The sequence below is a fragment of the Rhinolophus hipposideros genome, assembly GCF_964194185.1.
Source record: "Rhinolophus hipposideros genome assembly, chromosome: 5".
In the NCBI taxonomy this organism is placed as follows: Eukaryota; Metazoa; Chordata; class Mammalia; order Chiroptera; family Rhinolophidae; genus Rhinolophus; species Rhinolophus hipposideros.
In genome coordinates, this window is record NC_138051.1 from 39,721,366 (window position 1) to 39,748,491 (window position 27,126).

General features: G+C 34.1%; 1 protein-coding gene across 2 annotated transcripts in view; it reads right to left on the reverse strand.

The window, feature by feature from the left end:
- Window positions 1–27,126, reverse strand: part of UBR1 (ubiquitin protein ligase E3 component n-recognin 1) — a 111,157-nt gene that overhangs the window by 72,495 nt on the left and 11,536 nt on the right. For both annotated transcript variants that reach the window (XM_081049242.1, XM_081049241.1), the window contains exons 2-12: window positions 25,191–25,447; window positions 22,933–23,011; window positions 11,671–11,781; window positions 7,675–7,805; window positions 5,319–5,457; window positions 4,275–4,337; window positions 3,910–4,033; window positions 3,498–3,605; window positions 2,741–2,829; window positions 1,121–1,219; window positions 16–173 (exon numbers count right to left, since the gene is read on the reverse strand). In XM_081049242.1, coding sequence (XP_080905368.1) covers window positions 16–173; window positions 1,121–1,219; window positions 2,741–2,829; window positions 3,498–3,605; window positions 3,910–4,033; window positions 4,275–4,337; window positions 5,319–5,457; window positions 7,675–7,805; window positions 11,671–11,781; window positions 22,933–23,011; window positions 25,191–25,447 — 1,358 coding nt within the window. The remainder of the gene's footprint in view (window positions 1–15; window positions 174–1,120; window positions 1,220–2,740; window positions 2,830–3,497; window positions 3,606–3,909; window positions 4,034–4,274; window positions 4,338–5,318; window positions 5,458–7,674; window positions 7,806–11,670; window positions 11,782–22,932; window positions 23,012–25,190; window positions 25,448–27,126) is intronic.

Sequence of the window (27,126 nt, forward strand, 5' to 3'; positions counted from 1 at the left end):
ACTCAAACAACTTACTTTAGATCACATATTACAGCATATACTCTTCCCAATTTGTCCTGGCTATAACCCTGGAAGTTGAATTTGTTGTTCCTATCCAAGTACTCAGGCAAAACTTCTAGCAGAGTTTCAGTAATGACAGAAATAACATTCTGCTCTTCAATAAGATGTCGAGCCTGCAGAATATTTCAAGAATATTATCTTTAGTATTAACTTATTATAGTATGGACTTAATATATATATTCATTCACTTGGTCAGTAAGTCATTTTTAATATGTTTACTGAGCATCAAACACAGTCCTTAGTCTCACAGAACAGCAATTTCTGAGAAGTTATTTTCTAAAAGTAAAAATTCCCTATTCCTCAGTAACTAGAAAACACCTGTCTGCACAGACACCCCAAACCTATTATATAGGGTATCTATATAATGTTTATCATCGGTAAGCATATAATGAGCAAAAGTAGAACATACACAGATACACTTCATGCCTTCTATCACATTATTGTATATTCTGGCACCTCCCCCTCACTCCTAGGCCGATGTCTCTTCCCCAGGCTTTTCTCTGGACTTTGAAACAGGAAAGGAGAAATAGTTAGCCAAACTGTCCAGAAGAAACAGGAAAAGTAGTAGTACAAAAAGGAAGCGGAATCCTCCACTCTCCTCCTGGGCCTACGAAGCACTGTATCTCACACAAATGCTTGACAGTCTACTCTCTTCCTGCTTTGTTTCATCTTAATCTTCCCCCCCAAGCCCCCCCCCCAAAAAAAAAACAGTAACTAAAGAAAAAAATAGCAAAAACATTATTTTGGTATCGCAAAGGCACTGCTCCTAAATTACTCTAGAAACTGAAACCAGTTCTGGACTTCCCCTACAGGCATTGGGACTTTAGGACAAAGGTAGTGCCATCCACACTCCACTCCACACGTGTGGTCCCTCCACTCCACAGGTACCACAAATGGATTATTCACATGCAGATACCACTTAAATGTTATACAATTTTCCAAATGGAATTAACCCAACACAGTGATTCGGACATTGTTTTGACTCAACACAAAGCAAAATTCTTAAAAGGCGAAATAATTTTTTGCTTAGAAAGGTAGCAAAAAAATTATTCACACATACCAGAGTAGGAACAGTAAACATTTGAACAGAGAGTGCCGTTATAGAGATACTTCTGTCATGATCATCACTGATGTATTCTTTCTGCAGCTGTTTATAATACTGAAAAGACATAATAAATAAGTGGGGAATCAATTATAAATAACTACTGAAAACTTTTAAAATCCCAGTTTTAACAGCTTGCAGCAAGTTTATTTCTATGCATAAGACAAGTATTACAATTCCTATTTCTTAAGTGGAGATAATATGGTCAACAAAAATACAATAGAAAGAGAATAATGAACAAAAGACCAAACGTGAATTCAGCTACCCAATCTAGCAGAATCAGAAGTGAGATTAAAAAAAGACCAAAATGCACAAAACACGTAAACACAGGTAAAAATCACAGACGACTACAATGAGGCAGTATATCCTTTCTCCAAACAGAATCTGGGGCACTCACTTGCAAATTCCATCACAACGGCATAGGGCAAGGGCTATATTCCAAGTATTTAAAAACTGTTATGACCCAGAAAACCAACCAATCAGATTCAATCCAGGCTTAAATAGAATGGATGCAGGCTGCACTAACTTCTAATCTATAGTGGAGCATACCAGTTGAAAATCATCCCTGGTATATTGGGAGAACAAAAATAATAATACATTCAGTCATGTATCAAGCACAGTGCTGGATCCTTGAGCTACATATTTAATTTTAGCCACTAGAATTCCTACAAAGTTTAAGAGATAACCATGGTATAAAAAAAAATATCATCTTAGTAAGAAGAACTAATTTTGTATAAGAAAAAAATTTCATTTCACATCACACATACGGTCCAATATTATGTCTCTAAAGAGTTTTAGAAGAATAGAGTTGACAACTTGAGTTGTTATCACCTTACAAGAAACCAAGCATCTTACTTTTAACCACCTACTTCTAAAATCCGGGGAGTGCATTTATCTTATGCCACAGTAGCATATGCCTTTAATAATCATTATTTCACTCTCTGCTTCCAATTCTATCCTGGGTCTTACCACTGTTCTGTCTTAAGTTTTACAGAACTGCCTGCAACTCAAAATCAGAGAAAACCAACAAATATTTATTGAGTACATTGTATAAAGCAAAGTAGAAGATTCAAAGAAGTCGCTGTTCCGTATTATCCTGCAACCTAACTTGATAGACAAAAAATATATAACAATGTAAAAGATATACAATAGATCAATAAAATAATATTAAAAAGCTCTAAGTTTTATCTTTATGTTTTGGCCTCAGTTAAGTACAATTCTTGCCCATCTAATTCCTGCCTCCCTTTAGCATTCATATATGTTCCTTTTCCCTGCTACGCCTTTCAACCAGTCAATTCTACTCTTGTTATAATTTTACAAACAAGCAAATAATTAGAAAGGATGAATGGGTGTGATAACTTCCTATTGCTCTGTCTAGGCAGATAGGTTATTTTCCACCTATCTCCTATTCCAGACTACTGTTTCCTACTACCAAATGTGAAAATAAAAGAACATTTGACAAAGAAATGAATCAAAATTAAGTTCTCGATTCAAAATTTTTCCTGCTGTTTCTATTACTTTATTTACAAAAACAGATTTCTATTTGCTTATTAATGTCTATTTATAAAGAACAATTACCTTCACAAATTCCATCGCAAAGAATTTTTTGTATTCCATCTCCATAAAAAAACTGCTGAAGATCAATTCGTGAAGGATCTTACGGGCACCTATACATCATTTTGGGGGGAAATGGGAGAGTATCATCAAGGCAGAAAAAAAGAATTCCAGCTATTAGAAGTGGCAGAATATTATAAAAATATTTCACATGCTAGTAGACCTCAAGGACTCAAATATGAGTAGGATTTATTACATTAATATTTAATAGACAAAATGTAAAGTACATACATATCTGGCCTTTTCCCTCTATTTCTGTGCCCATTTCAACACTGTATCTTACTTCATTCTATCTCTTGCAACCTTCCTCCATTCCTTTTCATTCTATTTCACTCAAAACTACTCTTACTCTGTCTCTTCTCTTCTCCATCCCTTTTAGCCTTTCTCTCACCTTTTACTTTTTGTTCTTTGTTTAGATTTTAAACATGGAAATTAGCATAGCTTTAATAATAATAACACTACTTTAATAATAACACTACTACCTCTATCTCTCTCTCTCTCTCTCTCATTCTCAACTGGCTCTGACTAAATTAAAAGGCATTATAATTAAAAGGCAATATCCCTGGGTTTTAACACAGAAGAATACATATTGATTGCCTAACCTTACTTCAAAGTATAATCAAGATGACTGATTTAATAAACCAAAGAGATTCCATCTCCACTTTAAGGTCATACTCATTCTTTGCTTCATGGCAAGCAGCTTAAGTAAGGATCCACCTACCTTTATAAAGCTTTGCATCCCAAAGCATTAACCTGCTTATGAGACAGGGATTCTCAGAGCCAGGTTCTTCTCTAAGGCATGCTTGGCAAAAGATCTGTCTAAAGTCACCTACAAAAAAAAGAAGCCACATAATTTTTATTCTTCCCAAAAGTATGTTTCCTATCACGTATGAAAAACTTAAAATTAATCGTCCCAAACTTGATGTCAAGAATAATTCTGACATCATCAAAGAATCAAGAGCCAATAAAACATTATTTATAGCACTTGAAGTGTACTCCTGAAATTAATCAAAATGTATAAACCAAAAAAAAGAAGAAATTTTATTTTATACTCAATGACATTTTAAAATTTGTGGCTATTTTTAAAAACACAGTATTTTATGAGAAATAACAAAAACAGGCCCCATGCTTACTTGAATAGCTCATCATTTTGTTCATCCAGGAGCCAAGACGCAAAGCAAATTTCTGATGAGCCATAACCTCAGAGTGTAATACTTCTACATGAAGGGGATGTTGAGAGACATTTTCCGAATGACTCTACAAATGAAAGGAATATTAAAAAACAAAACCTGGTTTTAAAATTTTTGTTTTAACTAAGTAATCTATTCTTTAAACAGAGAAATCACGTAACCCTTGCAGTTGCAAATCTCTGGTCTAAATACCCCAATCCTATCTTTACTTTGGATGCTAAGCCACTTCAACAATATAGCTATTCTACTTGGGCTCTCATAATGTACATTCCTCTTAAATTCTCTTTGTCTCTGATTCAGAAAATTACCTTTATATCTTCCTTTGCTTCCTGGCAAGCAGCAAAAACACCCGCTTTAACAGCCCGACGACCCTAATTATAGATAAACGTGAGAATTAAGTAGTAGAATGACAACCTCAATCAACAAGTAACATATAGCCCAAAGTAATATATAGCCCAAAGACCTAGTGAGCTCTTATTTATCATTTGTCCACTGCCTAAATGTCAAAAGATGGGCACTACCTGGAAGATAAACATAAATGTTTAACACCGTTAGGTAGCTTCGGAACTTTCAACACCACAAGTAGAAAATTTCTGTACTTTAGAACTTGGGATTGCCTGCTTGCCAAGAATATCAGTTTCTTCCTTTCTGTAATGTACTCTATTTCTATCTGACAATAATTACAGGTTTACTAAATGCTTACTATACGTTTTAAATACTTCTCATAAATGAACTCAAAGTTCTTCAGCCATGTGTTCCATAACACACTTGAGATTCACTACTGACTTAAGAGTTATGACCAGAATATTGTTTCCTCAAGCCCTAGAATCACAACACTGATTACTAATTACCAATGCCACGCAGCTTCTTCCACTATCTCACACTCCTCTCAAGGGCAGGATTAGGTTAAATATTCCTTCTATATACTTGAGGAACACGTTTTGCTTTGGATAGACATTAAGTAAAAGCTGAGCTTTAAATCAATAATATCCTAAAAAGTTTTAACAATGTTAAAACCTCAGAAATGATCTTTTCATAATTCATGCATTTATTCATTCAATAATTCTAGAAACAGACTGAAGTTGAATTGACATTTTTAACTATTCTTTGCTAAAAACATTCAGTCACTTTCTAATTATTTAGAATAGAAGAGGAAAGTTATAGTTATCCTCAACTATAATACACACACAAAAAAGTCAAATTTTAACCAATTTATATAGAATGTGAGGAAGAATTGAAGAAGATGGTGGTACCTAACGCAATACTAAGGCACTTGGCAAGGGCTCAGTCCACATCTGGCTTCCCGGAAGCTGACGTAAGACAGCACACTAATTCAAAGGAAGTTCACGAACCTCTTTGTCTATGGCAGTCGTGTGCAGCTGAGCCTCTGCGAGCTCACAGTCAAGAGCCCTCTGGAGACTGTATATGACATGGTCATAGGAATGGTGTTCATCATTAAAAAGGACACAATAGTATCTTTCATTTTTCTCCCTGTTTAAAAAAATATATATATGTACATTCAGACACTGCAACAAATGAAGGAAAAAGTGAAAAATAGGCTAAAATAACATATGACATCTGTACTGAATAGGCACTGCATAGTTTTTTTACATGAGAAGGTATCACTGTTAACACTGATAGACTATTTTTAGTACAGTGCCATGGAATTTTAAAAATCCTGATAAAAGTATTACCTTTTCCATGTTTTTCTCCCCAACTTTTAACATTAGTTGCATATATAAATTACTATTTTCAGTTTAGTGGCAGGATGTTTTTAACACCACTCTTAACTCCTGTTAATCTCCAATCTTGACAAAGGGAGACAGACCTTGGACTCAGAACCTTCAAGCAGGCAATGATAAATAGTAAACTTTTATTAACATTCAGTTTTTATTTATTTTTGTTTTACCTTATATTTCTGATTTTATAGTACATTTAAGTTTTTAAAAAGTGTATAGGGCCGGCCCGGTGGCTCAGGTGTTTGGAGTGCCGGTTCAATTCCCACATGGGTCAGTGAGCTGTGCCCTCTACAGCTAAGATTGTGAACAATGGCTCTCCCTGGGGCTGGGTTGCCATGAGCAGCCAGAGGTTTGCGTGAGCTGCCGTGGGCTGCCATAAGCAGCCGGTGGCCAACGTGAGTGGCCGGCAACCATCGTGAGCTGCTGTGGGCTGCTGTGAGTGGCCAACCAATGAATGGCAACCGACTGCCTCAGCTGCGGGTAGGGGGAACACAAGGCTCATAATACCAGCAGGGCCAGGGAGCTGTGTCCTACACAACTAGACTGAGAAACAACAGCTTGAACCAGAGTGGGAGGGAGGTGGAAGAAAGGGGGAAAAACAAGTGTATAGATTTAAAGTGCTAGCACTACCATTTGACTGAGGGACCTTATAGATGGGTAGCTTTTAATTTTGTTGAGATGATGTGTCTCTTCCATCTCTAAGATGAGTATAATATCTACATATGAGAGTGCTGTGAGAATCTCATAAAATATGTGAAAACAGCTGTCATGGACTACACAGATCTAGATGTTATTATCAGTTTTAAACAGTTTACGATATGCTTTTACAATACACTCAATTATTGATCCTCATAACTCTAAGAGGCAGATTTTCTCAGCCTCTGTATAGCTTAGGATACGGAAGCTCAAAGAGACGTCTCCAGGGTCACAATGCCAATAAGCAGTGAGAAGGACTAGAAGTCAGATGTGGGAACCTCAAGTCCAGTGCTGTCTCCATATGTGCACTCGAGCAAGTCTCCCTCTTCAGGCAGGCAGGTTGCTAACTAGTATTATATTTACCAAAACAAAGTTTCTTAAAGGGTTTAAATGACATTATCGCCTATTTGAAATCAAAACCTTTGTGGACACAATCACTGATGATCTTTATTTCCCCAAGCAGTTTATGGCCCAGCAAGAACCAAAACAATGTATTAAGCAATCCATTTAATGCCTTTATATATAAACTGAAATTCTTAATTCTCTCCCCTCCTAACATAAAACCAAAAACCCAGTAAACTCAAAGAAGAATGGTATTTAGATTTGTGATGCAATTTTGTGAACTTCTTAAGATTACACAGATAAAAAAATGCCCACAAGGCCTGAACTCTTAGTATCAGGTCTGGAATTCCCTTTTGCATTTGTAAGTTAAGAGCAAATATTACTGTTACTGAAAGATTTATTTTTGGCTATTAGGAGTTGCTGGTTTGGAACTTCAAAGTGTTAAATACCTACCACTGAAATAATTCTAGATACCATAGCACAGGCAGAGGACTATCTCGCCATTCCCGCCATCAAACTTTTTTGATCATAAAAACTTGGGCTAAAAGCACACTGTTCCAAAATCCCTACCTTTGTTCACAAACCTCTTGGGGAAACTGGAAGTTGGTCCAGGCCAGTATTGAATGGGCAATTTATTTCCCTATTGGGATATGTGGCTGCTAGGCCCTTATAAGTCATTTAGAACAAGACCCCAAAAATGTTTTGGTTTTTTCATTAAAAATCAGAAGCTCTTCTTCTATTGGCTTAACTTCTATATAGTGCCTGGCAGAGGATTTCATGAAAATGGACATTTTGGAAGTATTCCCAAGGGATAATTCTCTATCAAATCTCATAATGATAATAAATTAAACAGTAAATAACAATAACATTTTTTCCACAACTTATTTTACAATATAAATAACCACTTCTACCTTTTGAAACATTTCCTCACCTTATCTGGAGCTCAGGAGGCAACTCTTTTTCCTCTTCCCATATAGTCATTTCTACAATGTATTTTATCAATGAAGGGAATATTTTCCTGGCTTGGGCAATTACTTCTTCATTCAATGGACAACGTAAATTCTGTAAAAAAGTAGAGAACAACATTGTATACAAATAAATGGATAAGGATGATAATGTTATTAATTTATAATTATTTTTGATGAATTCATTACACCATTCTCCAGGAATGAAACAAGTTGACCTCAAGAGGGTTGCTATTCATATCAGTTTAGCTTTACTCCTTGTGGCCAAGTGGGTGCTACAGATAACAGAAAGGAAAGGAGGCAGAACCATGGGCCGCCCCTTTTAGTGATGCTCGCCCTATCAATGTTCCCTGCCTTTCTGAGTAGCCTAATAGTGATAATATCAGAGAACAATTAGTTATCCCTTAGAGCTTACAAAAATCTTCTCATAATTTATTTCAACTGATCTTCAAAGCCTGTAAAAAAAGGCAGAGAATAACATTTAAAGGATCAAGGAACCTATCCAAGGTCAAAGTGCCTATAAATAGAAGCAAGACTAAAACTTGGGTATTTTGATTCCCATAAAAACAGTTCTTTTCATTACAGAACACAACCTTCTTAATAAAAGACTTGTTTAAACCAATCAGCTAAAAAAAATACACCCGAATGCTCTATATAATAAGCCATGACAGAAATGGATATCAAAACCTCTTCACACCTGCTAGGGTGACTATACTGAAAAAAGCAGATAATAACAAGTATTGGCCAAGATATGGAGAAATCTGAACACTTATACACTGCTGGTGGATGTATAAAATGTGCAGCTAATTTGGAAAACAGTCTAACAGATGCTCAAAATGTTAAGCACAGTTACCATATGACCCAGCCCTTCCACTCCTAAGTATCTATCCAAGAGAAAAGCACATGTCCACACAAAAACTTATACACAAATGTTCATAGCAGCATTATTAATAATAGCCCCAAAGTGGAAACAACCCAAATGCCCATCAACTGATAAATGGATAAATAAAATGTGGTGTATATCTATACAATGGAATGTTATTTGGCTATGGAAAGGAATGAAGTACATGCTACAATATGGATGAACCTTGAAAACATTATTATGTGAGGTGAAAGAATCCAATCACAAAAGACCATGTATTGTATGATCTCATTTACATAAAATGTCCAGAATAGGCAAATCTATAGAGACAGAAATTAGATTAGTGGTTGCCTAAGGCTGGGGAGTTTGGAAGAAATGAAGAGTGACTACAAATGGGTATAGGGTTTATTTGGGAGTGATGAAAATGTTCTAATTGATTGTGGTGATAGTTGTACAACTCTGTGAATACATTGAAAAAGCACTGAATTGTACACTTTAAATGGGTGAATTTTTTATATGGTACACAAGTTGTATCTCAGTAAGCTGTTTAAACACAGGAATAAACAGGAAAAAATACATAGTAGCTCTTCAAGACAAAAAAATCCAGTGGAAACTCAGTTTAAATTTATGGGATACCTTGTCAGTGTTGTTAAAGAATTGAGTTAATTTCTTAGTAGTGTTGGAAAAAAACCACAATGGGCTGCCATATTAATAATAGTAACTCTTCTGATCCAGAAACATGAGATGTTTTTCTATTTATTTAGATCTTCCTTAACTTCTTTCAACAATATTTTAGTTTCCAGAATATACGTTTTATACTTTTGTTAAATTTATTTTCTTGCACTATAGTAAATAGAATTTCTTCCTTAATTTCATCTTCAGATTGTTCATTACAATGTACAGAAGTACAAGCAATTTTTGAATAATTATTTTGTATCCTATAATCTTGCTGAAATTGTTTATTAGTTCTAATACTATGTTAGTGCACTCCTTAGGATTTTCTATATACAAAATCATGTCATTTGCAAATAGAGCTAGTTTTACTTCTTTTCCAATCTGGATACCTTTTATTTCTTTTTCTTGCCTAACTGCCCTGCCTAGAACCTCCAGTACGATACTGAATAGATGTGGCAAGAGCATAATCTTTGTCTTATTCCTGATCTTAAGGGAAAAGTATCCAGTATAATTATGAGTTTTTCATAGATGCCCTCAAACAGGTTAAGGAAGTTCCCTTCTATCATAAATTTGTTAAGTCTTTTCATCATGAAAGTGTGAATTTAGTTAAATGCTCTTGCTGCATCTATTGTGATGATCATGCAGGTTTTTTAAAATTCTATTTATATGTTGTATTACATTAACTGATTTTCAGATGTTAAACTATGTACTTCATTTTACATCATATGAACTCATTATGCCACATCACCCCACTATTAGTAATAATGCTAGTATTAATGACTGGTTTCGGGTAATGACAGGATGATACCTCCACTGTAAAGTTTCGGGGTTTTTTCCCCCTTATGACTAACAAGTAATCTATGAGATGACAATTTAGAACTATGTGAATATTGTTCCTCATCAACTCAACTCGTAAGGATTTTACCATCCATTAATGATCCTTGTCTAAATCACGTATTTCCTTAGGGTTTGCAAAACGTTAATTTTTCTAATTCTATTATCCCTTCTCTATTAGCTAGCATTCATCTAGAAAGAAGAGCTTTACCTCTTGAACTGGAAAGACTTGTTCATCATGAAACACAATTACTATTGAAAAGACAGACTAAATGCTTAGTTTACTCCCTTTAATTACCAATTTTTAGAGTAAAGAATTGATATAATAACCACAATATAATGGCAACAAACTTCATTTATTTATCATGTTTCCCCGAAAATAAGACCTAGCCAGACAATTAGCTCTAATGAATATTTTCGAGCAAAAATTAATATAAGACCCGGTCTTATTTTACCATAATATAAGATCGGGTCTTATAATATGATGTTATGATATGATAAAACATAACATAATATAATACTGGGTCTTATATTAATTTTTGTTCCAAAAGATGTATTAGAATTGATGGTCCAGCTAGGTCTTATTTTCAGGGAAACATGGTAGGTCCTTCTGACACAAACTCATCTTTATAAGCTTACCTATTCCCTGACTCAGATCTGGAATCTGGCATTTTTATGATAATCCCTGATTTCTTTTAGTGGGGAATGGTACTTAAGAAATCAAAATTTGGGCCCTCGGGGTGTTCACTGCTATAGGTTCTCTGGAACAGTTTAAAGACTCTCTATTCCTTGATGTTTTTTAAAAGAATTCCTCTGTGAAACTACTGAACATGGCATTTTTTAGGAAGTACTTTCTTGTGACAATTTTCTGAATTTCTTCAATGATTACTGATTGTTCAAGTTTTCTGTCTTTTGAATAAACTATATGGTACTTCATACTGTTTGATAAAATAATCCATTTTTAAATGTATTTGCACAAAGTTATATAAAGAGTCTTTTATAATCCTTTAATTCCTTCTGTATGTATGCTTATTTCCCCATTCTCCTAATTATCTATTAGGTTGGTGCAAAAGTAATTGCGGTTTTTACAATTACTTTTAACCTTTTAAACTACAATCACTTTTACATCAACCTAATATATTGGGGCTTACTTACTATTTTTTCTTCATTAGGATGCACAGTGGATAATCAATTTGTTGCCTTTTTTTAAGAAAAGCAATTATTAAATTACGTGTCAATTCTAATGTTTTCTAATTTATTACATTCTGCTTCTATCAATACTCACTTTCATTTGCTCTTTTAGGCTTACATATATATATTATTTACTCTTATCAAATGGATTGTTTAACAAAAAGTATTCTGTCTTCATCTTTTCATTGTGAATTCATTCCTCCTTTAGAGAAATAAAGAATATAATTATCAAATCCTTAACTTCTATAGATTGGAATAAAACTACTTGCATTTAAACATTAGAACATAAAAATCAGGATTCTCAATGGAATTCAGTTTAACGCATACACATAACATTTGTTACTATCTAATTTCATCAAGCTTAAAATAGTTAGCAATTTTTAAAAACTAATATTCTTACCTCTTTTGTAGTACCTGCTCTTCCAGGTTCATGACTTAAACAAAAAGGGCCAGTTTTCCATGCCTCCGTGTCTCCACAATCACAAAATCCTCCTCCAGTAGAAGTATGCATCTAATAAATAATAAATGAGTTTGGCTTGATTTCAAAACATATTAGAAAGCAAGGAAGAATGATAATGATGACTCACACAGTAAACGCTCCCCAACACTTCAATCTTAATTACCTTTAATGTAATAGAAATCAAATCAAAAACTATTTTGATTAGTTAACAAAACAAAAATTCTGAATACTTAATCACAACAAAAATGGACTTTCAAAATTGATGAAATTTTGAAACACTCTCAGTTTTAAATAATAGCTTTAAAAATGTTGTACAAATGGAGAATAAATTATGAAATGTACAAAAAATATTCTATACAATACACAGAATGCCTGAGTAATGAGATTTCCTGATTAAACAGACTTTTAAAAATCATTACAATGATAATTATATAGTACTTAAGAAATGTATAAAATATTTTCATCTATTTACACTCTATAACAACAAAAACTATTTACAACATTTTTCCTTTGAGGGTTCTTGCAAAAAAAGAAAACAACATCTAAGATATACTAATCGAGATGGAGAATGACAATGGCCTGATTTTCAATCTTCCGCAAAACTTCCCCATCCAAAACATAAAACGAACGAGAAAAGCAATAAATCCACAAAATGATCCATGTTTGCAGCATTACTAGGAAACAATAAATACCACAACCTTCAAATGACTTCTATCAGAGCTCCCACTGCCTATCACTTAAAGTCTGTGGATGCAGACAACTAGAGAAGGAAGCTTAAGAGAATCCATGAAAGAGCAGACGGGTTCTGAGGGATCCAATGAAGCAGAGACAAAATTACACCCAAAAAGAGAAAGCCCAATGCCAAGGGAGAAATACTGAACACAGGTTGGGAATTGATGGTTCACAGGGAAAGAGATCAAAAGTAAGCAGGACCAGAAGTGGCAACCTCAGAGAAGCACTGCTTTTGAAAAAATATATTTTATACATTTTAAAAGGTGATAAGCCCTTAAAGATGTGGTAGTAAATGAAAAAGGAGGAAGGGAAAAGTAAGGATTCTATAGAAATTGGAAAAACAACACATACCAAACCCTCCCCTCATCTCACCACAAGCACCTCCATCTATTAAAAAAAATTCACAGAAGAGGGCAAAACTGACAGAAGAGGGGCATATGTGAACCCTGTCCATGAAATGAAAAAGAATAGAAAAAGTAGACCACATCTATACAAAACCATTACCAAAAAAGGCAAAATATGCAAATAAGAGCCAAAACACAATCATGAAGCTAAAGAAAACATAATGCTCCAAACAAAATTACCTATCTTCAAATAAGCATTTGCAGATATAATAACTCTTAATCAGATTAAAACACCTTTAATCAGAAATACAGAAACTAAGAATAGAATTGGACAAAAATAACCAGGTTAAGTAAAATGAGATTTGATTGAACTCAGGAAAAAAATCAGAAAACAAGAAAATCATATCAGAAATTCTAAATTACAAGGTATCCAAGATAATAGACTTCAATGAAAAGTTAACAAATAGCATTGGAACAAAGCAGGAAAACAATCAAGAGATGAAGTAAAGAAATACAAAGTCAGAGGAAAAGTGGTTGAAATAGAAGATAGGAATAAGACAGGCAACATAATTACAACTAGAGTCACAAAACAAAACAAAAAACCCAATGGAACAGAGCTCATATTTAAAACTGCAATCTAATCAAACTTCCCGTAAAAAAAGAACTAAATACATACACTAAAAGGGCCCAGGAGTAACTGAGAAAAAAACTCACCCAGTATGATCAACTGGGAAATATATCCTACTAACACTATTAGAATTCAAAGATAAAAGTCCTGAGGCCTTAAGGCAAAAAGATGAAATGAAACATAATAGCAAGAAAATCAGACTGACATCAGACTTCTCAATAACAACATGTGAAACAAGACAACAGCAGAGCAGGGTTTTCAAAGGAAGAAAATGCAAATCAAGGATATTATCTCCAGCCAAGCTATAAAAAATACAATTCTGAACAAGTCATAACTTAGGGAACAATGTATGCATGCGTCCTTCCTAAGGAATCTACTTGAGCAGAGATCAGCAAACTTTCTGTATAAAGGAACAGATAGTAAATATTTTAGGCTTTACAGATCATAAATATCTGTTGAATTGCTCAATTCTGTTGTAGTGCAGAAGGAGCCATAGACAATAAACAAATGAAAATGCATGGCTATGTTCCAATAAAACTTTATTGATGGGCAAGAAATTTTTTAATTTCATATAATTTTCATGTATCATTAAAACACTATTTTTCTTATCTTTTATCCCAACTATCTAAAAATGCAAAATCCATGCTTAGCTTGTAGGACATACACAACAGGCAGTGAGCCCGATGTGACCCACAAATTGCAGTTTACCGACCACCAGAGGATAAGCATCTGACAGAGGTGAGACGGGAAACTTCAGAAAATGGACAGTTGGTGAACATTTTGTATATTTAATTGTGGAGTAAATCCAGGGTGAGGACATGACTAGAACAATGTGAACATTATATGATCTGATAATCAAAAAGACATAACTAAAAAATAAGAGGAGGGAAAAAGAAAGTAATATAAGATCATCAATTATTACATAGATAACAGGAGAGTCAAAGATACCATTTACAACTGACAGACTAGATAATAAAAATAAAGTAAGGAGATACAAAGAAACTAAGGGCACTATAAAAAATTATTAATACAAAGGTAACCACTAGAAAAGTACCAAAAGAAATTAGAATATACAAATCAATTTTTCTTCCTTCATATAAGTATGTATTATATATACATATGTGTATGTATATATATATTAAACTGAAGCATGCTAGACTCATCCATATTACTAAAAATATAGCTGTATCAAAAGAAAGTAAAGCATAAATTAGAACAGGGAATGCTATGGAAGCAAGGTACAAAATCCAGAAGCACACACACACACACACACACACACACACACACAAATCTGGCATATTTAAAAACATACAAATTTTAAATGTTGGTAAGATAAATAATAGCATCAATCAAGTTAAAAAGGCAGAAAACAGATGTTATAAAGTCAAACATACACTTAACTTATGGTCTATCTATCCTACTCCTAGGTTACCCAGGAGAAATGAAACATGCCTACACAAAGAATTGTACTTCAATGCTTACAGCAGCTTTATTTAAAAGCTAGAAACAACCCAAATGTTCAATCATCTGATGGATAATAAATTATAGCATATCCATACAATAGCATACTACTCAGCAATAAAAAGGAACAAACTGCTGACATGTGAGAGGATCTCAAAGGCATTAGACTACGTGAAAAAAGCCAGACAGGAAACACTGCATACTATATGATTCATTTATATGCCATTATGAAAAGGCAAAACAAACTACAGGGACAGAGAACAGATCAGTGATTGCTAGGAGCTGGGGGTTAAGGGGCAAGAGACTGACAGCAAAGGAGCACTAGAGAACTTTTGGGGATGATGTAAATATTTTATAGTTTTATGTCTTGACTGTGGTAGTGGTTACTGCACTATATATGTTTGAAAAACCTCATGAAACTGTACACATAAAAGGGTAGGTTTTGTTGTATATAAATTATATCTCAAAAAATCTGACTTAAAAATAAAAATTCTTAAAAGACAGGCATACTAAGAGAAAATATTTGTAAAGTATATAACATAGTAGTAAGACAATAGAAAAACAAGGATAGAAACAGGCAATACACAGAAGAAATTAAACATACAATTAAAATATGAAAAGCTAATGCTAGTAATAATAGAAATGCAAATTAAAATGAGATTATTTTATAATGTAAAACCTATTTGACTAAGAGATTGACAAAAAGTAAAAATACTGATTAAATAAAGTTTGTGGACAGGTATGGAGAAAGAACATTCTCATATCCTTTCAATGGGAATGTAAATTGGCACAGTAATTCAAGAACAACATGTGGCAAAAATCTATCAAAATTTTAAACACACATTCTGTTCAACCCAGAAAATCTACCTCTAAGACTCTTAGGCATTCTTGAAATTTACACTGGTTTATATTAAAACAAAGATAGGTATATATTTAAATATTTGTTGATCTATAATTGTCTAGAAAAAGGGGATGAGTTAAATATGATGATATATTCCCACAAAGGAATATATGCAACAATTAAATAAGGCAAGAGAGTTACTATATGAATCAACATAGAATTATCCCTATGATATACTGTTAAGTTAAAAACAAGTTGCACAAAATATATTGCAGGACTCCATTTATACACACACACACCCTATCCTAAACATATTTGTGTGTGCATGTTTGTAAATACCTAAAGAAAGAGTTATAAGAATGTACACTACAGTGTGTTTAGTTAACAAAGAAAGTACAATGAGGCAGAGAGGCAACTATAATTTTTATTCGGCTATTATTTGAATTTTTTAAAAGATAAGTTTTATTATATTGCTTAGCTAAATAAACATTTTTAATGCTGTTGTATTTCAAAGACCACATATATAAATATAAATTCTCATCATGTAAGATTATAGCAGGCCGGTGTAAAAATAGACCTGATAGCTATTTTTATAGTTAAATCTTAGATATCAGCTCTGCCTTTGACTTAGCCCTTTTGATACTAACACTTCAACAAACGTTTGTTGAAAGCCTTTATGTCCCAGGTACTATGATAGACATAGGAGGCATAAAATATGAGACGTGGACCTGTCCTGGAGAGCTTACAGTCAGATAGGGATGAAGGACACATAAATGTATCGTTGCAATTTAGTAAATGAAGATACATACACAGGAAAGAAGACTGTTAGTGGGCTTTGTTTTCTTCTCCAGATTTATTCTAATTGACTCTAGAATGTGTTCAATAAGAGTATCAAGGTTACAAGTCAGACTAGTATCAGCTTCCAAGATACAAGAAGATCCTAGTTAGGTGAACTCAGCCACTATTTTGGTTCTATTTGATCAAAGTTATATTATTCTCATCTTGGCTTCTTAGAATTTATTCATCAAATCAAAGACCTTGATCCTATTATCCAGGAAGATGGCAAAGTTAAGTAGCAATGCAAGGGTATTCCATATTCACCATTCCAAAATAAGCAAAGACAAACAACATTAAGAACAATCAAAAAAATCCATTTCAATGGTGATGGAAAAATTATTTTAAAAGTCAGGTTCAATTGAAAGGTTTCAGTTAAAGTCTGTTAAAAGGTTTCAGCAGGTTCTGCAGGTTTCTCCACTGCTGGTGGTACTATTTGATATAATTCTTTCTTAAAGCAATGTGGCAAAATGCACTAACAACCTTTAAAAAGTACATTTTAAAAAATTAATTGACTTGATTTTTTCAGAGAAGTTTGTTTAAAGAAAAACTGAGCAGAAAATACAAAGTTCACTTACCAGTATAACCTTTCTTCCCTCCACCCTACAGGGTTTCCCATATTATCAACATCTTACATTAGTGTGATACATTTGTTACAATTAAGGAGTCAATGTTGATACATTTTTATTAGTGGTACATTTGTTACAATTGAGGAGTCAATGTTGATACATTTTTTATTAGTGGTACATTTGTTACAATTGAGGAGTCAATGTTGATACATTTTTATTAACTAAAGTACACCATTTGCATCCAAGTTCTCTTTGTGTTTTAAGGAATGTATAATGATATCCACACACCACTACAGGATAGTTTCACTGCCCTGAAAGTCCTCTATGCTCCACCTATTCACCGCCCCCAACACACACCTTCCTCCAGCTCCTGGCAACCACTGATCTTACTGCTCCCATAGTGTTGCCTTTTCCCGAATGTCATAGAATTGAAATAAGAGTATATAGCCTTTTCACAACGGCTTCTTTCACTTTGCAGTATGTATGTAAGGTTCTGCTGTGTCTTTTTGTGGTTTGGTAGCTTATTTCTTTTTATTGCTTAATATTATTCCATTGTATTGGTATACCAAAGTTTGTTTATCCATTCACCTATTGATGGACATCACAAGTGCTTCTAAGTTTTGGCAAATATGAATGAAGTTGCTATAAATATTCTTGTGCAGTTTTTTGTATGGACGTAAGTTTTCAGTTCACTTAGGTAAATACCAAGGAGCACGACTGCTGGATTTTATGTTTACAATATGCTTATTTCTGGAAGAAACTGCCAACCTGTCTTCCAAAGTGGCTGGACCATTTTGCATTCCCACCAGCAGTAAATAAGAGTTCCTACTGCTCCACATCCTCACCAGCATTTGTTGTGAGTGTTTTGGATTCTGGCCATTCTAGTAAGTGTATCGTGGTATCTCATTTTAATTTGAAACTCACTAATGAAATATGATGATGAGCATCTTTTCAAGTGCTTATTGGCCATTTATATATCTTCCTGGTGAAGTGTCAGTTTTAGATCTTTTGCCCATACTCATTTTCTTATTGTTGAGTTTTAAGTGTTCCTTATGTGTATTTTGGATACCAGTCTTTTATAAGATACATGTTTCACAAAAGACTTTCACCCAGTCTGTGGCATATCTTTCTATTCTCTGAAAGGTCCGTGTTTTTAAATCCAGAATTCCATTTCTGAGAACCTTATCTTGAGGAAATAATTCTACATGTGGAAAAGTGATTTACACATAAAGATGCTTATAGCAACACTTCTTACCGTTAAAAACAAAAAAAAACAAAAAAAACCCTGAAACCCAAATAATTTCCCCAATAATAGGTAAACAGTTAAAAAAAATTATGGTTACATATTATATACCGAATATGTTCTAAAAGAAACATTAAAAATTGAATGCATAATTTTATATCTTGCTTTTTCCATTAAAAAGTATAACATGAGCATTTTTTCTTTTACAACTCTATGAACTTCATTTGAAAACTTCATTTTTTCTGATTAGAGGAGATGGTTGTATGAACATACTGCTTTTGTAATTCACTTTTCTCACTTAACAACATAAAAGAAACATTTATCTACGTTAAAAATCTTATCTTTGTGGTATAAGTTGAAGACAGGGAGTGTGATACCTCCAGCCTTGTTTTTTGTCAGGATGGCTTTGGCTATTAGGGGTCTTTTGTGATTCCATACAAATCTGATGGTTTTTTGTTCTATTTCTTTTTAAAAATGCCATTGGTATTTTGATGGAGATTGCATTAAATCTGTATATTGCTTTGAGTAGTATGTACATTTTAACTACGCTAATTCTTCCAATCCATGAACATGGAATATCTTTCCATTTCTTTGTGTCTTCTTCAATTTCTTTTAATAATATCTTACAGTTTTCAGTGTATAGGTCCTTCACATCCTTTGTTAAGTTTATTCTTAGGTATGTCATTCTTTCTGTTGCAATTGCAAAAGGAATTTTTTTATTTCTTTTTCTGAAATTTCATTGTTAGTATATAGGAAAGCAATGCCAAGACATGAAAACAACCAGAGCGTCCTTCGATAGATGGTTGGATAAAGATGTGGTACATAGTATATACAATGGAATATTACTCAGCCATAAATAAAGATGAAATACTGCCATTTGTGACAACATGGATAGATCTTGAGATTATCATGCTAAGCAAGGTAAGTCAGACAGAAAAAATCAAGAACCATATAACTTCAGTCATATATGGGATATAAAACTGAAAACAACAAATGAACAAGACAAATAAACAAACAAAAACTCACAGGTATAGACAACGGTTCAGTGGTTACCAAAGGGTACGGGGGAAGAGAGTGGTAGAGAAGAGTAAAGGGGGTCAAATATATGGTGATGGAAGGAGAACCGACTCTGGGTGGTAAGCACACAATGTCATACACAGATGATGTGTTATAGAATTGTACACTTGAAACCTACATAATTTTACTAAACAATGTCACCACAATAAATTTAATTTAAAAAACCTTGCTTTTAACAGTGGGTATTTTTGTTTATTTTGAAGAGAAAACTGCGGAGGTTTACTGTAGGTTGCTTTTTAAGGCAGTACTGTACTATGGTTTTTCATATTTACCTTTTTGTATATGTGAGAACATTAAAGTTCTACTCTCTTTGCAAATTTAAATCATATAATGTGTACAGTGTTATCAACTATAATCACCATTTTATACACTAGACCCTCAGACCTTATTTATGCTATTGTAGGCTTTTTTTTAATAAGGGGTAAACCACTGAAAAGCTGGAGATCACGAAGAAAGGTCACCAGCAGAACAAACAACTCACAATTTTATCTTGCTTATTTTCTTGTTCGCAAAAGTCGTTTTGGGCTATTCAATCATTAAAAGCTTAATTGGTCCTTTGTTCACATACTATCTGATTGTGGGTCTGCCCAATCATTACTCTTCTTTTCTACCCCTTCTCTAGAGTACCACATATCCCTTATCTCCTCCAACCTTTTTTTCTTCATGGTTTCATTTTTTTTCTTTTATGAACTGTTTTACTATACAAAAGAATATACACAATGTATAGGTAAGTTATAAAACGTAACAATGAAAGGAACACTCATGAACCCAGCATCCAACCCAAGAGAATACGTACTAATATCGCTGAGGCTCCCTGAGTTATCACCCAGAGTTCCATCCTTTCACCTGCCCTGGAGGTTACTACTCACCTGAATTGTGTGTATTAGTCATTCTGTCGCTTTTCTTTAAAAATTTCCCCACACTACAGGTATTCCAGAAAGATTCTATTAATGAATTCTTCCACCAAAAATGTTCTTTTCTAACTTCACACTCACTTTTGATGGCTAGTTGGGCTTTTTTTTTTAATTCTATTGGAGAATATTGGGGAACAGTGTGTTTCTCCAGGGCCCATCAGCTCCAAGTAATTGTTCTTCAGTCTAGTTGTGGAGGGCACAGCTTGGCTCCAAGTCCAGTCGCTGTTTTCAATCTTTTAGTTGCAGAGGGTGCAGCCCACCATCCCATGCGGGAATTGAACCAGCAACCTTGTTGTGTTGAGAGCTCGCGCTCTAACCAACTGAGCCATCCGGCTGCCCCTCCGGAAGCTCAGCAGCAGCTGGTTGTCCTCAATCTAGTTGTGGAGGGTGCAGCTCACTGGCCCATGCGGGACTCGAACCAGCAACCCTGTTGTTCAGAGCTTGCGCTCTAACCAACTGAGCCATCCAGCCGCCCTGGGTAGTGTTTTTTTAAGCTTGTAAACATAATTTATTAGTCATAAAATAGCCCATCTTTCTACTGTCTCAAAGATTCCTGAATAAGCTATGTAAGCACCAAGAGGAGCTCTGCAAAACCCCAGAGATGGTAAACCTAAGGGCGCTCCACAAAAGAGTGCTTTGCGATGGCGATGTAGACTGGCAACCGTTAAAGACGTGAAGGTAGTTTAATGAAGAGGTTCCCAAAAATTAACAGACAAGTTTTTACCAGTCCACACAAACATCAGAAAAGCAAGGAATGTAGTGAGCTCTTTCACAGAAGTACAGGTATGCAGTTTAAAGGACTGCTCTTTATGCTGAGATTGTCTTACTTTCTTGGAATTAAAATTTCTCTTACTTTATGAAACTGATGAGAGATGGCAGGTATTTTCTGGTTGCTGTTCATATGCCCTTTTAAAAATTAAAATCAAACTTACTTGGCCAAATGAAAATTTGAAATTCCTAAGTTTTCTGAAATGTTCTGGCCCACACAATCCCAAAGCTTGGGAAGCATCGGCTTAGGAGTTTTTAAATCTGAGGTACCAGAAAACCCTGGTCTTGCGCCTTCAGCATCTCTCCCCACTAGTCTCCCAGAGTAAAAATGAGAAGAAATTAACAACTTCCTCTTGTCTCTACTTCTGGCATTCTCTCTTGAATTCTCTAGCATAAGAAAAACTATAATTAACAGAGATGATTGGGAAATATGGAATATAACCAAATATCAAATTTGTAAATTCCATCAGTGATTAGCTTTGAAATCTTGGGAAACATTTTAACCACACTGTATCATAGGCTCCTCAATCTGTTTTTCCTTGTGTATAATAATAACAACACCTATAACCTATACCTAGAGCCCATTACTTCCTGAGATGAATGTAATAATGTTGATGCCAGCAAAAACACGAACAGCACTTTCAACTCTATGGCACATATAGTCTACATGACCTCAAGACATTTATACAAAACTTTAGGCATTTATATGTACAAAGAGAAACATCAATTATTATATCTATCTCAGCCCAGAGTACAGAACCAATACTATTATTTGAGAAATACATTTCAGATCAAAATAACAAGGTTGCCTAAAAATACAACAGGAAAGGAAAAAGCCCTCACCTCATAAGTAATTAGGAAAATCAGTGTGATACTATTATATACCCACCAGACTGGCTAAAATTGAAAAGACTGACACTACCAAATATTGCAAGAATGTGGGGCAACAGGAACTCTCCTACCCTGCTGGAGAGCCTATACATGGTATAATCACTTTGGAAAACAGTCTGACATTATCTACCTACCATGACTAAAGACGCACGTACATTAGAACTCAACAGTTCTGTTCCAGATATATACCCCCGAGAAAATCCTGTACATGTGTATAAAAATACACAAGAATGCTTATAGAAGAATTGTTCTTAAGAGCCCCAATTTGCAACAATCTATATATCCATGTACAAGCACAAAAAATAGAGACAATATGGATTATTGAACATTGTAAGGCCACTGGACAAGCGATAGCTATATGCATAATGCTACGTGAAAGCAGTTAACAACAAAGAAAGATACAGCATGACTCCACCTATATAAAGTTCAAAAACAGATAAAACTATTCAATATAATTTCGGTGATAAACTCAAAGGGAAATCAAGAAGTCATTATTATCACAAAACATAGGAGAGAGGTTATCAGGCAGAGTGCAGGGAGAACTTGATTCAGAGGGGACAAGCGGGAGGCCCCGCGGAGCTGACAAAGTCTTATTTCTTGACCTAAGCAGTGGTTACACTGGGTGTAACCCAGTGGAAGCAGGGTGTTCACTTCATAGTTATTCTGTAAGCTGTGCATATGCTTTATATAATCCTTTGTATAAAAATGATATACCTCACAAACAAATAGTAAGGAGCTACTTCTTGAGGTAGCAGATGTCCTATTACATGGTATGTTTAACCAGAGCTAAAGGTGCACGTAACAGAGCTGCTACAGCAGGAATTCAAGTACTTGTCAGGAATTTCAACTAGCTGGCAGATTTCCTACTAATCTAGATATTTTATGGCTCTATTTTCATACCTTGTAACGATGATTTTTATGAACACTACTCTGGAAGCAGTCCATACAGAGTACACATGTTGGATCAATTGCACAGTCCCTGAAAAAAGATTAAAAATTAGATACCAAAATGTATTACTTATTACTGATGCTTAAGGTATAACTGTAAGATAATATGAATGAGTTTTCTGTATGGTGCACAAACTGAATATGAAAACGCTTCAAAAACTAAATTCGAACTAATCTTAGCCCCATTTTAGCCATATTTGAATGTATATTGTTTGGATATTTGGTTTTGTTTCTTAAATCATCCTCATTACTCTGAGACTGCACATGGTTTCAAACTGTTAAATTACAATTCAAAATTAGTTTTGTGAAAAACAGTGAACTTTTTTTATTATCTTCCATCATCTTACCCTCTTCTAGTCATAAGTACATTTTACAAACACTGCTAAATAAAGTTTAAAGACAAAATTTATTAAAATGTAAGCATCATAAGGGCAGGGATTTCTATTTATTTTATATACTGATATGTCCCAAGGACCTAGAATAATACCTGTTACATGATAGGTAGTCAATTAATACTTATTGAATGAAGTTCAATCTCTCCTAATCTCTTCCCTAATAACAACCTTTAAAATGTACTAGTTTATTTAACATTTTCAGGGGAACATTAAGAACAATATACTGTTAAATCTTCACTTAATGTTGTTTACAGGTGCTGTGACTTTAACTGAAACAACATGTAACGAAACCAATTTTACCACAGGCTGATTGATATAAACAAGAGTTAAGCTCCTACAGCCTCTTGTCAACGGTACAAGGAAATGACATTGAACAAAATGACATTTGAGGACATGCTATAAATCAGTGCAAAGTACAAAATTAATTTATTTTTAAAAGAAATGAAGAGATGGAACTGGAAAGTTTTAAAATGAATTTTAAAAGGTTAATAAGAAATATAGATTGCCTAAAATATATATGATCTATGACCTACTTAGAGCAGGATTTCTACACATCAGCAGTACTGACATTTTGAACGAGATAGTTATTTTTGGGACATACAGGAGACTGTCCTGTGCACTGGACGATGTTTAAACAACAACCCTGCCCTCTACCCACCAGACGCCAGTACCATTCCCCCAGTTTCGACAATTACAACTGCCTCCATGACACTTTTGGAAAAATGACGTCCACAAATATCTACTATGCTTTAGCTGAAACTGATTGAACTTCAGCTAAAAATATATACAAAGATAAACAAAATACAAAAGCTGACTTTTCCCTAAGAATAAGATAAAGAAAGGTAGTATATTCTAAGAAACTATTACCTATACATAAACAAGTCAAACCTAGAATTACAGTGAAGCAAAAAAACAATTCTCTGTATTTATAAAGTCTAAAAAGTTAAAATCCTAACCAACTACCTCTAACAAAGGAAAAAACAAAAACAAAAAAACTAAAAGTGGGGTGGCCAATAGCTCAGTTGGTTAGAGCGCGGTGCTCTTAACAACAAGGTTGCCAGTTTGATCCCCACATGGGCCATTGTGAGCTGCACCCTCCACAACTAGATTGAAACAACTACTTGACTTGGAGCTGATGGGTGCTAGAAAAACACACAATAAATAAAAGTTAAAAAAAAAAACAAAACTAAAAGTACTGCTAAGACCTAAAAGTTGAACATTTCAGATAGGAGTAGGGAGTAAAAAAGTTTTCGGTGCTCACAAAGGGCAAAAAGCCTAAAGCTGTTTCCCTACCAATGGCCTCTTCTATCCAACGAAATTCCAACTGCCCCTATTGGCCCACGATGCTTTGGCACCAAATCTCACCTGGTGGCAAAAAAATGACCTGAAATGACATGAGATTCTAGACCATTTACACCACTTGCTGTGAATATTCATAGATCTCTTACAGAAATGCTGTCTTTGACATTAGGATTCTGTCCTGACTCTGCTGGGGATGTATTCAGAATTCTGAAATACACCTGGCCCCAACAATTTCAAATAAGAGTATGTGGACTACATAATAAACAAGGCAAAAATCTATCACTTAATATACTTTGACGAACAAGAAGAAAAAGATGAGAGAACTGTTTAAGTCATATTAAAAAGCAAGCGATACTAGCAAAAACAGATTATAAGTGAATAATAAAAGGAAGTTAATTAAGTGGGATTAAAATATATTATAAACAGTAATAAAACAAGAAAGATACATCATGAAACAGGTACAAAATACCAAGGCTGTAATTATAACCAATCCTGGAAGTTTCTAATTCTTACCTACAAGAATATGTTGTCTCTCCACTTTTGAAAACCTTGCCACAGAGTTGAAATGCTCCACTATGTTTTAATTTCTCTAAACAAATATCTGGATCTTCTCCAAATAAGTACCATTCCAGTGGAGTGAATATTGACGTTTGTATACTCTCCTCTTGCTTTTCCAAGTCTGGGTCGATTTCAGCAAAATAAATTTCGGGCACCAATTGTGCCAAATGGTGCAAGAAAGTAGTATGAAAATCAACTTGCTGATCCCACCACTGGAAGAAAAAAAAAATAAACAGACTTTGTTACAAGTTCCTTAAAAAAGTGATTTATAATATATTCTTATTTTATCCTTCACCAATACAAAAGAAAAGTGGATGATTAAAAACAAAACAAAACAAAACAAAACGCCTTGGAAATAAATGTTTACCCACATATACCATAGATATTTGGGGGGTGGGGGCGGGGGGAGAGCAGCTGTAGTATATCAAAATTACCCTTTCCTTCTGGAATGGCCAAGTCTAGGTGTGAAAGGTGACTCTATTATCAGAGACTGTACAGACAAAGCATTCCCCATACTCTTAAGTTTAATTGTTTTAAGGAACTACAGCATTTGACGAGAGATCAAAATGAATGAATACAAAGCTTTTAGAACACAAAAAGCACTAACCATAAAAGAAAAAAATGGATAAAATGGACCTCATCAAAAGTAAAACCTGCTCTTCAAAAGAAACTGTTACAGATAGCGTATTTGCACATGAAAACATACTCGACATCATTAGTAAAGAAATGAAAATTAAAATGACAAGTGAGATAATCCTACACAACCTATTAGAATGTAGACATTTTTTTCATAATAGTAAAAGACTGGAAACAACCTAAGTGTTCCACAACAAGAGTTGACTAAATAATGGTACATAAATCCAAGGCAGCCATTATAAAAAGGGGGGAGGGCACATGTATGTACTGATATGGAACATTCTTCAAGTTACACTGTTAAATAAAAAAGAAAAGGTACAGAGTGAGTATATAGTATGCTACCACTTACAAAGGGAGGAAGTAGGAGAAGAAAAGGAGATATACTGTAAATGCTTACATTTGAATAGAAAACCTCTGAAAGGATTCAAAATAAAATGTTGAGTGGGAAGAGCACTGGAATGGATTTATTTTTCACTGCATACCCTTTTTTATTCTATATCTGTATCTAGCTATATGTATAGATATAAAGTTTTATGTAAAATATGTTAAAATCTATATGTATAGATAGATATGGAATCTATTGAAAATCATTTTAAAGTTTTTCAATCTACACATTTAACGTACAAGTTATTCATAACAGCAAAAAACGAAAAGCCTGAATGTCCACCAATAGGGGAATAGTTTTAAAAATTGTGGCATCTATCATTTAGCCATATTTGCACAACTTCAAAAATATATATTCCAGTGTGTTCACTATAATGTCAATTATAACTGTGAAAAAATAAAGTCAACCTAAATGTCTATCAATAAAAGTACACCCATATCATTCTATGCAGTCAGAATGTCATAAAATATTATAGATTGGAAAAAATCACGTTTTAAATATAATTTCATTTTTGTGAAAAAGAAAACTACTTTATATATATTTTTAGAATTTCTATACATTTGAGTTTTCTAATTCAATATATTTACATGTACATCTATACATATGCTTTCCTAAGCACAGAATAAAGTTCTGGAAGGAGAATCATCAAACTGTTTACAGCAGTTACCTGGAGAGAAGGAACTGGGGAAAGGGACCAGGAATTTTCACATTTTATTTTAAACAATGTTATATAATTTGACTTAGACAAACAATATAAACAAGTGTCAATACTTTTCAATTAAGAAGAAAACTTATAAGACATAATACACCCATTTAAAATGATGCCAAATAGTCTCAAAGTACCTCTCTGAAGATACTTAATTACAAAGG